General features: G+C 36.7%; 1 protein-coding gene across 24 annotated transcripts in view; it reads left to right on the top strand.

Annotated features, from left to right (window-relative positions):
* The window catches only part of DLG1 (discs large MAGUK scaffold protein 1), a 122,463-nt gene that overhangs the window by 87,646 nt on the left and 21,964 nt on the right, over window positions 1-12,853 (top strand). For all 24 annotated transcript variants that reach the window (XM_027686169.1, XM_027686150.1, XM_027686152.1 and 21 more), the window contains 2 exons: window positions 7,144-7,258; window positions 12,459-12,635. In XM_027686169.1, the coding sequence (XP_027541970.1) occupies window positions 7,144-7,258; window positions 12,459-12,635 (292 nt within the window). The remainder of the gene's footprint in view (window positions 1-7,143; window positions 7,259-12,458; window positions 12,636-12,853) is intronic.

The following is a 12,853-nucleotide window of genomic DNA, read 5'->3' on the forward strand; positions in this document are numbered from 1 at the left end:
TAGGAATTATCCTACAGAAGTGTGGTCGGAAAGTCAGGATGCTGTTATCATTTTCCTCTTGATTTGGAAGCTTTTCCTTAGTCTCCCCACTTGTACTACAAATTTCTATCTCCTTCAAGACATCATTCATGAATTAAAAGGGATTTGGGCTTTACCTTGAATTCCTCTGGAAACTAAATTACTCTGAAAACTAAAAACCTGCAGCAGTTAAAATAAGTGATGTTGCTTCAGTACACAAAAGTGTTTTGATAACCCATTTTAACTTGTAGAGGTTTCCTATCCATTTCATTTTCCTTTTGTTCTCTGGCTCTGCAGAGACCTCAGTGCCACACTGCTGTGTCACTGGGTTTTCTGCAGAGGTAGGATGGCAAGGAAAAATTGTCATGTTAGTGTGGACGAAGGAGAGGAAACACTAGGCAATTTGTCTCCTGGGAGTGGGGATTCAGAGGAGGTCAGAATTAGGATCATGTTACATAGCAGGAATACAGGAACATGAGAGTCTTGGTGCTTGAAGGGAATGTAGTGAGGAGAGGAGCAGCAAGGGGGAAGTATAGGACTGTGCAGAGGTGTACAGCTCTTGGAGGGCTCTCCATTTCACATTGGCATCCATTGTTATGTTCATTCAAATTAAAAGGTCATCCGAGGTATTCTTATGTGTTTTCAGTATGACATAACAATAATGTTACCTCAAAATTGAGAAATTCTGGAAGGTTAGATTTTGCCATTCCAGAAAGGTATGAGGTTCCAGTAGGTTGCCTTAACTGTGTTATAGCTTCAGTGCATTTAAGGGTTTAAAAATAAGAAAATAGATAAAGAAATATATTAAAACTATAAAAAAAAATTCTACTGAAATTTGATACAAAATAATTGAGTGGATTAAATTTTTTTAATAGTTATATTCTGCTAGACTGGAACTGGGCTGTATTAAGTGTATGTATAATGTTTACTGCAATTACATGTGAATTAACTGCTCTTGGAGGGCCTTGAAAAAGCAAGCAGGCAAAGTCTATTGGCATCAGCAGTCATTCCTTGGTCACCTCACCTTTCCCCCTATATGGCAACAATCAGATAAGTCTGTCATGGCAGAAAAGGGTAGCAGCCCTTTCTGTTTCCCAAGGATCCACCTGACATACAAAAAAAAAGAAAAATTGTGATTTTAAGTAGTACAGTTGTATTTTGTTCTGTGAGTTATCAGTTGCCTGTTATTTAGAGTTTATATTCTACATTGGTCTTCTCTTTGTAATTCAGCTGAGCAAGTCCATCTCTATATATCCAGTTCTTGTCTGAAAGGGTGGTAAGATGTTTAAGTGATTAGCTTTCTGTTCTTAGGTGATTGAATAGATCAGTGTAGGATTAGGATAAGGTGGAGCCAAAACATCAAGACAAGATTTCAAGGTATTTTTTGTAAAATGTCTGCTTCTGAACCTACAGTGTTGATATAGGTAGTTAACACAAATTCTTGCAGTTTTATTGATGGAAATAAGGATTCTCCAGTGCAAAATTTATTCAAAAATATTCATAGTTTATCAGTCACAGTTTTAGGTGGATTTCAATTAATTCTTTTTGTTTTGAAGGATCGTATTTATCTACTGAAAATAAGATTTAATAATGACAACATTCTCTCTTTTTCTTAAAACAAATGAGTCAGAAAAAACAGGAGGGAACAAAAAAACCTTTTGTTAGAGCTCTCCAGTCAATGGCCAGCATGTGGCTAATTTTTCTGTTTGTGATGCTGCAGCTATGAACTGTTTTCTAGTGGAATTTCTGGGAAATGGTAGCATTTTCATATGCATAAGCTGAAATTGTTTTCTGAACATTTGTCTTGAAATATATTGTAAATCTTCTGTCTGTAAAAGCCCAGCTGGAGTAGCACAAAGCCAATAATGTTTGTGCAAAACCTAGTTTTCGGTAATTGTTTTTTATCAAGGCCAAGCTTCCCTTGCCTTCTAATTGAGAACATGGATTGTATTAAACAAAGGTGCTTCAAAAGATAAGTGCATCCCAATTTCATAAAATAAAATTAAAAAAAAAAACCACAGAAAACTTAAAAATAAGTTTGCTCTGTTTTCAGATACATGGCTCTGGTTTTCATGATTTCTGTTCTTGCTTGTTTTCCACCTGGTTCTACTCATTTGCAAGTAATCTAGGTTAGTCAATTAAAGTATCTTCAAAACTTGACCCATTACGATTAGAAAAAGAGATCTGCTATATATAGCCATGGTAGACACTATAAGGCGGCTTACACATTTTAATCCTTTAAAACCTCACTCCTGCTCTTTAATATACTAAATAAAATTGTTGGTGAATGCGTGGTAAGCCTTCAGCAACATTTCTAGTGTATTTACCTCAGCAGTGACAAGCTGGACCTAGTCTCTTTCTGAGTTTTGCAGGGTCTGTGAGAAGTGTTCTTAACTAAACACAAATGCAATTTTTCTAATCTGTTTTGAAATTCCTTGACCCAGTCTTTCAAGTGATTAATGAGGTACAAGCTCATTACACATTAGAGTGCATGAAAGCCACCAATGCTTGTGGAATGCACTGTGGTCTGTTCCAGGTAATGTTACTATAAAATGACAAGCATTGAAACAAAATAATATCTCCTCAAAGATGATTTATGGTGGTTTTATTGTGGTCCATGCATTTTAAAAGAAAAACAAGTGGAAGGTAAATACAGGATCGGTGTGATGGTGGCCATCCTGACTACCTGACTCCATTTCTCTGACTGGAAGCACCATGAAGAAGAAAATTGAGTATTCTGAGAGTTGAGAAAAGACTATAAATCAGTATTATATAAAATTGTCAGCACAAGAGTCCTACTTTGACAGATCCAATGGGTCCTGCTAAAGGGGGGCTTTCCATAGACAGATGGGAAGAGGGAAGCAAGGGGCATACTTTTTTAATTAAAGTGAACTTTTTCAGCTTTACGTGGGTTCAATATATGTAAGAATCTCTGCTTCTCAGTGCTGTGCTGCCATCTGTTCCCTATACTCCCATCCATGCTTCCTTGAGTTGCTGTTCCTTCCGTGCTGTTTGCTGGGTTTTCCATCCCTTGTGTAGCCTTCTGTTCCTTTGCCCCATTTGCTGGAATGTGTGTTCCAGACCAGATGCATTTTCACTGTGGCCTCGTTTTTCTTTTCTCCTGCCTGTACAGACAATTCACCACTTTTCTGTGTGTTCCTGTCGCCCACTAGACAGGCAGTCCAAGAGAGTTTCACTGCTCAGAGCCTTTCTCTGAAGTTTTGATTTCTGTTCAGATAAACATTGACTTTGAAAATGTTTTCTAGGTGAAATCACTTCAGCAGCTTGGGAACAGAATAATCTTCCAGGACTTCCTAATCTTCCCCCCCTCCTTTTTGTTTCTTGCCGTGGAATACGTGCAGACACGAACTAGGCAGATTTAGTCTAGTTTTGCACCATCTGCTTATCCAGTGTAATTTTGAAGTTTAAACTTGAGCCCAGATGTATTCATCCTATGTTCTTAACAACTGATTATGTGTAAACCTGTGTAGGCTTTGGGGTTTTATTTGGTGATTGTGGGGTACCGTTGGACAAATGCTATGAATTGAAGCAGCAGGTGCTTGTGCTTCCTCAAACTCTATGTTATGGTAGCAGGTACTATTCCCTCTCTGCCTCTAAACTTACTGGAAACTTTGAGAAAATTCTAGCCAAGAAAAGGTGCTCTTATTCTAATGCTCATATTTTACTGTGTTTCATGTTAGTCTTGTTGCCTGTTGCCCTTTATTTGATGTATCTCATCAGCAGCTTTCCTAAAATTCAGAATATTACAAGAGATTCCGAGTTAAATCGCATTCACTGATATTGCATATATATGGGGTTCCAGATCCAATTCTTACCTGGAAGGAACGAGGGGTTGGATTGTGTGGTTTGATTTGGGGTTTTAATTTTCTTTTGGGTAGGTGTCTGTGTTTCTTGTGCCACCGTAGTTCTTATTAAAATACGATTTCAGAATCTCAGTGTTTTAATGTCTGTGGAAACTGGAAGCATATTTGTAGATTGAGCTCTTATGACCAACCTATTCCATTTGGGTTAAAATCAGTTTTACTTTTTCACTTAAATAGCTTATGTCCTTTCTGTTTGGTTACCCTGATCACACTACACCTGAAATCAATCATATTCTGTCTCAGCCAAGCTCCTCATTTCCTGTTAACCAAGAAAGAAGAGTATCCTTTTCTTCTTGTTCACTGTGCCTGTTCTAGCTCCACATTTCTGGAATGTTTGAGTGGCAAAATAAAACTTTTTTAAAAAGTTGTATATTTGAACATGCATTGTATGACTTTGTCACACTTAGCCATGTGGAAGTTTGTTGTGTTGTTCACTGTGATTTAGGGAAACAAATATGATAAATTTGTCACACACTAGATAGGATTATTATGCATGCACATAAGAGAGAATGAAATTGTAAAGAAAACAGTTCTCTAGCATTTGGGAGAATCTAGGATGATAAGCTGAAGGAAATAAGAGATTGAAGGTATGAAAGACAGCTGATATCCAACTCTTCTTAATTGTAGAGATAGAAATATAACCTCTCCTACACAAATTAGCAGAGCTCTCCCTTTGCTTTGTAATGCCAGAGTTGAACCAATGCTGCTTACTCAACAGGGGACAGGTTCTAATCCCTTGGGTCAAACTGATTTTGCTTTTCTCATGCTCTCAAGAGTCCTGCTGCTGTCTTATTTTCTGTCTCCAGCATTAATTTCAGTACCACTGTATCTAATACTAAGGTTTCTTTTCAAGAAAAACAAAATCCTGTCTACTTTCCATCTCCAAACCCAATGACTTTGAGATTTCTATCAATCCTGTTCCTCCCATCTTCTGTAAGACAAATATAACTCAAATTTTAGCTTGCTCTACATCAAAGGAGCTCACCAGATTCTGCCTGCACAGAGTGTTTAAGCTTTTCCTAAGCAAGACATTTCTTGGCACTCCTTCTTTTCGAACATAAAGCCTTCTCAGTCCCAGCCCATTAGTTTCCTTTTTTGCTTTATTCATATGGCAAGAGCGCCTATGGTGAAATTCTTCTCCTTCTTACTCCTACAGATGTCCCTGTCACTCATTCAGCTCTTACTTCCCAGGAGTTCTGATAAGAAAAATTAAATTATTACAGGAAATTGCAAGGCCAGCAACCTGAGGATGATATATAGGATAAAGTAAAGTTTAGCAATAGTAGGGAATAGCCTCTCTGTTAACTCTTACATCTGATTCTTCCAGCAGATGACACATGATAGTTTGTTAACAGAAATTTGCATTTTTTTGCACTAGCTATTGCGAAGAACTGCAGATATTTTCAGCACTGAACAGGCTGTAACACAAGAAAATACTTGAATTATCTGGTCTTTTCCATGCTTACTTTCCTTTCACACAGGGGCAGAAAAAAATCTTTTATGTCAGAAATCTCTGTTACCATTCTTGTACATTTGATGTTCAGAGCTTTAATCTTCCAAAACACCCAAGAAACAGGTGAGAAGCTTAAAAGATCATTTCTTGAGTACAAATGAGTAAAATGAGGTGACTTTAGCCAAGGCCATACAGTACAGCAGTAGCACAGCAGAAGTGGGCTGTTCTCTCACTGCAACTGAGCCCTTCCCCCAAGGGGTGTTACTTTCTAAAAAATGTCGTTTGCTCACGTTCCTCTTAGGTTAGTGTCCTGTTATCTTACATTATTTTGTTATTAGTAATAGCATCAGTAGTGGTGGAAATAATGTTTTTGTTTTCTTGTCAAACAACCTCATCAGTCTAATGTAGTGCTGGTAAAGTATTTGATCTTTATTTGTAAAAAGGCACTTGGTGCTGTTTCAAAAACTAAGATATTGTCTTAAAAACTACTAGCTTTTTTTTTTGAAGAACAAAAGTTAGGGTGATTTAAGAGACTGTTCATACTGTCATGGTCTGGATAGGGTTAATTATAGATGTATCAGATTTGTAATAACCTAATGAAGTGATATATCAGCAACTGGTTCACCCATTATTCTTCCGTAACTAATATTTTTTTCTTCTGTGGTTTGTTGTAAGCCCGGTGCTCACTGTGTGATGAGCCTGTGGGGAGAAAGGGCTGCAGAATGTAATATAATAAAACATCTATAGTGTTTAGATGACTGTTGAAGGAACTATAGTTTTGAGATTTCTCCAGATTCTTTACTTCAGAGCCCTTTGTGTCAGTGCTGCATTTCCTGCATGCCCGTGGTGCCCGCAGGGGGTGAGGGTGCAGTGCCCAGTGCAGCAGCTGCTTGTGGCTCACACACCCTGGCTCTCCCAGTGTTGACTTGTTATAATCTGGCATCACGTGTTCTCCCGGGGAAGGTGGTGGCTGCAGAACGCTTCCTTTGACTAGGAAGGTTTTACAAGTGGATCTGTTGATCCCGAAGTCCAAACTATTCCGCTGAAGGAAAAACTTACTTGCTCTGAGTTCATATTTTATGCTGACAGCATGTAAGTACCTCGCTTCAGGAAATGTTTGTCCTGAACAAGCTATTACTATTTTACTACCTGCATTTGTAGCTAAAATCAAAATGCATTTAGCTTAGTTTTATTAGGACACAGTACTGCTTAAGAACACAATCCGTTTTTCCAGGATTAACATTGTACATAATTCTGTGGGGGCAGTTTGAATCTCTAATGCCGTTTACAAGTGGATTGAGATTCATGCCAGAATTCTGGAATTCTTTTTCTTTTCCTGAGCTCCCAGGGGAACATGGTCTTATTTCAGAAGATGTTTTCCATATTTCCCACCTTCTAGTGTTAAATTCTTTATCTAATTGAAATTCAGTAATTTTAAAGTACAGACGCTTTTCATTCCCATTTTTTAACATTTAAAATTTAAAATACATAGTTCTTGATTATAAACCTGTATTTCACATGTATATTCTAAAGTTTTCCTATTCTCATGGGTTAAAATTTATCTGTATCAGTCTTTTTATTACTATGAAATTGGTAATTATTAGTAGAAATGTTTGTCTTACTTAGGGAAAAAATAGTTACTGTGAATTATAGATTTAACCCACAGAATTTAAAAGTATAATTTTCTTGTGTGTTTGCTATGTCTAATCATAATTATTTCAGGTGTGATTTCAGTTTAATTGCTGAAGTTCAGGGGGAAGCTAATTGCCATGCCTCTCTTTCTTACAGAATACAGTCGTTTTGAAGCTAAAATACATGATTTACGGGAACAGATGATGAACAGTAGCATTAGTTCAGGATCAGGATCTTTGCGAACCAGCCAGAAGAGATCCCTATATGTCAGGTAATTATCTTTTTCATGGTATTGCTGCTGTGTTTTTCTACTTTTCTGTAGACTTAGTATTTCTCTATTTTCATTTTCATACAATTACCAAGTATTGAATTTAACAAATGGACACTTACATGCATATATATTAAAGCATAATTTAGATTGATAAATGTAATATAGCTGAAAAAGAAGTAATAGCCCTGAGAACACTATATGAACTTTGAAGAGTGGTGCTATTATTGCCTTTTTGTCCTGGCTCTGAGAGAGGTGATAATCCTTCAGCAGAAACATGCACTTATTCTTTAGGTGAGTGTATGTGAAGTCTTAACAACTTTCTTAGTTCACTTTGTGTTTTTGTGACAGTAGTCTTCATATTCTGCCTTGTTCAGTATTTGAGTTCAAATTTATAGTCTTCCCTTGTTTAAGGTTTGTCAGATCTTATTTCCTTTAGCTTACTTTGGTTGTATTCTCGGCTCGTATAGGAACTGCATTTCTATATCCAATGGCATTTTGTTACGGAATATTTTTCTGTGATAACCAAGAGGGAAAATGCATCAAAGCAAATGAACTGAGTATACTTTGTGAATTTATTCATATCAAGTTAAACATAAAGGAGGCTAAAAGGAGGTGGAAATATAAGAGCATGAAGCAGATGAGAAAATAGGTGGTTTCACAGGGAAATTGTGGCAAGGTGCAGCTTATTTATGTGCCACCTAACTCTTACATGAGTTATCATATACTGATAAAGCATAATGTTTCAAATAGGGAATGTGGGTAAAAGGATTGCATTTTTAAAAATAAATTGATTTTTGAGTTCCTCGTATCAGCTCATCTCTGGATTGAATCAGGGCCAGCAGTAGCCTCTTGGAAGGGGCCAGAATGTTTCAGTAGAGCAGATAAAACCTCAGTAGTTCTGGTACTTGGGTTAGGCTTGGTTTAAAATGTTGTAGCACCTCACTGGTTTACCTGCTAAAATCCCAGGCCCAGGTGCTGTTGACTTTTCCAATGCAAAACTGTTTTGTTCATGGTGCATTCCATCTATTGAGCTGTGGGAAAGGAAGCAAGTCTTAAATGAAGCAGTTACCTGAGTAATTGCATCAATGCTCAGAAAAGTCTTGGTCCTTTGCAATCTATTTCTGAAGGCTTTGAAACAAATGTAATTAATTACTCGCAGGGCTTCCATTTATCTTGACTCTAACAAGTATAGCTCTTATGTTTTGACTTTGGAGATTTAAATTTTCACCCCCAAAACATTTAAGGCAGACAAAAGTACATATATTAAAAAAAAAGAATAAGATATCTCTGCAAAAAATCAGAATCCAAGCAAAGATAAATAGTAGGGGATAAGTGCTTGATATCACAGTTATCCATGTCTTTGAATTTCCACAGGTAGGTGTATATATAGATATTGTGCTGAGATCTTCCTTTCCATAATCCCAAGCTTTATCGCTTTAGCCCTCATCATGTAACTAAGCCTGAACAATTCTAAATGCTTTTATTTTGCTTGGTTAGCTATAGCCTGATTACGTTCTAAACCGCTTATGCTCATGTTCACACATTGGTCTGGTATTTTAAGCCACTGTCAAGCATTTTGTGTTTGTGTAGCTTTTATTCCACTGATGGAAGCTATTGAGCTTTTGACTTTGACAGCTGCTGCAGAACTTGCAACTCTCCAGGTTGTTGTTGGCAGAGACTTCATGGAGACTGGTGATTCCTGATCCCAGAAAGGTTTTTGAGACCCGATAATCAGCTTTGTTATAAATCAGAACAAAAATCTAAAGTGCAAAAATTCCACAGCAAAAGTACTTTTCTACCCACATCTCTTGACAGAGGGTGCTTATAGGGCTTCTGAGTTCTGCTCTTGTCATCACAGCAAAGGTTGCCAAAGACTGGTAGGCAACTTGGTATGCACAGAATGGGTTCACATCTGTTCTGTCTGGTTTCTCATGTAACTTTGACCACACTGAAGTAACTTTTATGAATCTTTTCACATATTAGTAGATACTGACAGAACATGTTAGTTATCCACCTTATTCCTTATTATAAGTCTCTCTGGTATAATCATACTGTACTTTTAATTGTACCAATTCAAAGCCAATTTTAGTAACTGGAGCTATCTTTTTCAGTAATACTGGGTTTTGGATATGCCTTAAAGGATGCCCATTAAGTAACAAAATGCTGAATTGAATAGTAAATCCAACAGTAAAATGTTTATAGGCATTCAATCACAATTGCAGAAAACCTGTTAAATAAAAATACTATGAAAATCATCTCTGGTGACATCTCAAAATCATGGTAACAAATTAGCAAATAAAATCAGATGCATCATTGTATCCCTGTAAACTTGGTATCTTTATGAATAGTCTACCTGTAAACAGCATTTTTGGGATGTTATGTAATATTAACGAGAAGGCAATTGTGTTCACCTGAAAATAAAATTTGAAGTAAAATGGCAGATTTTTCTTCTTAATTGTATGTATATCAAAAATTATGAATATCAATCTGTCAAACAGTTCTTGGAGGGCAAAGCAAATATAGCAATTTAGCAGCAGCAACCAATTCTTCATTTGTACATCTAACTCTCCCCCCACACTCACCCTCCCTCAACTACTTCAGGTGTGCTGATGTAATGGCCTTCTCTTTTTTGCTTTATATTTCTTTTGATCTTTATTTGAAGAGGAGAGAGATTCTCTCATGTAGTGTTTCTGGTTTTGCATCTGAGCTATATCTCTCTCTATATATATTCATCTGCAGATTCAAAAAGCACATGTGAGATGCCTTCATGGCAATTTAATTGGACGTCTCCTATGTTTTTTTGATATTTCAGACTTGAAGAGACCTCACCAGAGGAAATGTATTTGATGAAACTGCCTTTCATTGTTCAAAAATCATTCTGTGTAACCATCTTATCTAGTTTGAAGAGCACATGTTGATAATAATGTTTTTATCCAAGTGTGCTTCCATTTCACTCCTGTGTATTTTTTCTCATGCAGTCAACACACATGTTAATGCTGTTAGGCCCTGCTCTCACTGCTTATGTAAGTTTATATTCAAATTAAAAAATAGAAGTTAAAAGTAGTGCTGGTAGAAATCATTGCCTGAACGCTAACAAGAAGTTTCAGGAAATGAATTTCATGATGCATGTAATTAATTCAGTGAAAATGTATACAGCTTGAATCTGCACTGAAAAGTACATAATGGATGATGTGCAATTTATTTTGAGATATGAAATAATATTTGTCCAGAGTGTCTCTTGAACAAACATGTACAGAGTAAATGTGGAGGAATAACTACTGTGTGTATAATTTTCTTATTTTCTTATCTGCAGTATTTTGGTGATTTCAAAGAAAAAAAGGGTTCTTATTTTTTTTTTAAATAATCAGGATATCTCAACTACATTATGGAATTAAACCAAAAGATGTTATCATGAAGGTTGCATTGCTGAAGGAAGGTGGTATTCCAATCTCCAAGCTATTTCAAAATTGAAAGCCTAAATTTTTTAATAAACTGAAATTAAAGATATTGCAAGTTGAAATATAGGGCTCTGTTTATCATGAGAGTAAATATTTTGAAGCCATTTTAAAATTTCTGTCTTGTGCTAGACATTTTAGAAAGTATTTATTAAAACCTTTAATCCTTTAGGAAAAATTTTTGATACTTTTTATGGCCCAGGAAAGGCCTGGTGTCTCAGCTCTGGTTTTGCAATAGATGCTGAAGATGAATTGATCTGACAGAAGATTTTTAATTTTTCCCCTGGAAACAATTTGTCATTGGTTATGAACAAATACAGTTCAAACATAAAAAAATACACTCAGTGCTTTGGAAAGGCAAAATCCACAAGTACATTTTTGGAGCAAACAGGTTATGATTTATGGGTACTTACAGGGGTTAAAAAAATTCTTCAATATTAAAAACCAAGCAGAAAAAGTTATGTAAGACCAGTGTTTGGGGTGAAGAAACAAGCTGAATTTGGACAAGAAAAATGACACCATTTTAAATTATCGCATTGTAATCTATTGGTACTACTTTGTGATGGGCTTGGTATCAAGTAAGTTGAGATCGGGTATTGTTTAGAAAGTGCAGCACTGACAGACATGACCTGGAAGATGAAATAAAGTTGAGGATTTTTTTGACTGTGTCATATGAGCACACACTTTACATAGATTCATGCATCTTTTTGAAATGAAAAAGAAGAGTCCTTTATAGGGCAGAATCTTAGGAGTAGTAGCCCTTGCAGTTTGCTAAGGGGCTCCTGTCATCATTCATTTCCACATCCTCTCTAAACCCTCAGTTGTGCTGGGAGAAGCATGCTGCAGATCTCTTCAGTTCCTCAGGGAACTGGTCCAGATATAAAATGATCCAACATGGAGAAAAGACATTACTTCTAAACCAGATCAGTTCCATAGTGTGGTGGATCGTATGCCTTTCCAGACAACTGTGCTTTCATAAGCAAGGAGGGGAACAGGAGTCAGTACAAAGCAGGCGTGACTGTGGGTAGGGTAATAGTGGGCTTGCATAAACCAACCTTGCTGGCAAAGAGAATGTTAATAAAACTGTAGTCACGCAGCTGCTGCTCAGCTATTGCGAGTGCCTATTACTGCAAGCAGTCTTACCTTAGGAAAAAGGATGAGACTCTCTTGAAATGGTTGAGAATTTTCCAAAAGAATTCACATAAGGTTCTTTGCCTTTGGGTACTGCGGTAGCAAAGTGGTGATCAGATCACATTTCTAAGTTGTTTTTCCCTGCCAGCAGGATATTGACTTTCATTTTAAAGACAGTACTTTTTATTTGCTAAAATAATTTCAGTTTATAACTTGATATAAAACAGTGTACATTACAGAACTTTTGACAGTGCTTTATGCTTCAAATACTTGCTTGTCTTTTTTATCCTGGGCTGACATGTAACTTGTTTTTTGCAAAGTACTTATTGAATTGCAGGAGGTGCCTTCTGTAGACCTTTTGCAAAGCACTAGAGTTTTGCTCTGGATGAAGTTTTTTCTCATTCATTGAAACTTAGAAGTGTGTGTGGGTACTGTACTATACTATGTTTTCTCTCTCTCTCTGTGTGTGAGAGTGCATTCAACCTTCTTATAAATACCTGTCAGAAGGATGCGATCATGTATGAACAACACAGGCAGCTGGCTTCATATTTTGTGCTATTCATACTCTCCTGATTTTTGCTTTTTTCTGTGTTAAATTTTTCTTTTCAATGTAGGGCTCTTTTTGATTATGACAAGACTAAAGATAGTGGCCTTCCTAGTCAAGGATTGAACTTCAAATTTGGTGATATTCTCCATGTCATTAATGCTTCTGATGATGAATGGTGGCAAGCACGGCAGGTAACTCCAGATGGAGAAAGTGATGAAATTGGAGTTATCCCAAGCAAACGGAGGTATGTCATACTTTATTGACTTTGAAATGTCTGCTGTTAAACATCTGATATGATTAATAAATATATTGCATGTGCCTTTCTCTTTGTTGTTAATCATAGAATCATAGAATCAGATGGGTTGGAAGGGACCTCTGAGATCATCAAGTCCAACCCTTGATCCACTACCGCTGTGGTTACTAGACCATGGCACTAAGTGCCACATCCAGTCTCATCTTAAA

Source organism: Neopelma chrysocephalum, unplaced genomic scaffold (assembly GCF_003984885.1).
Source record: "Neopelma chrysocephalum unplaced genomic scaffold, ASM398488v2 Primary Assembly neopelma1_70, whole genome shotgun sequence".
NCBI lineage: Eukaryota > Metazoa > Chordata > Aves > Passeriformes > Pipridae > Neopelma > Neopelma chrysocephalum.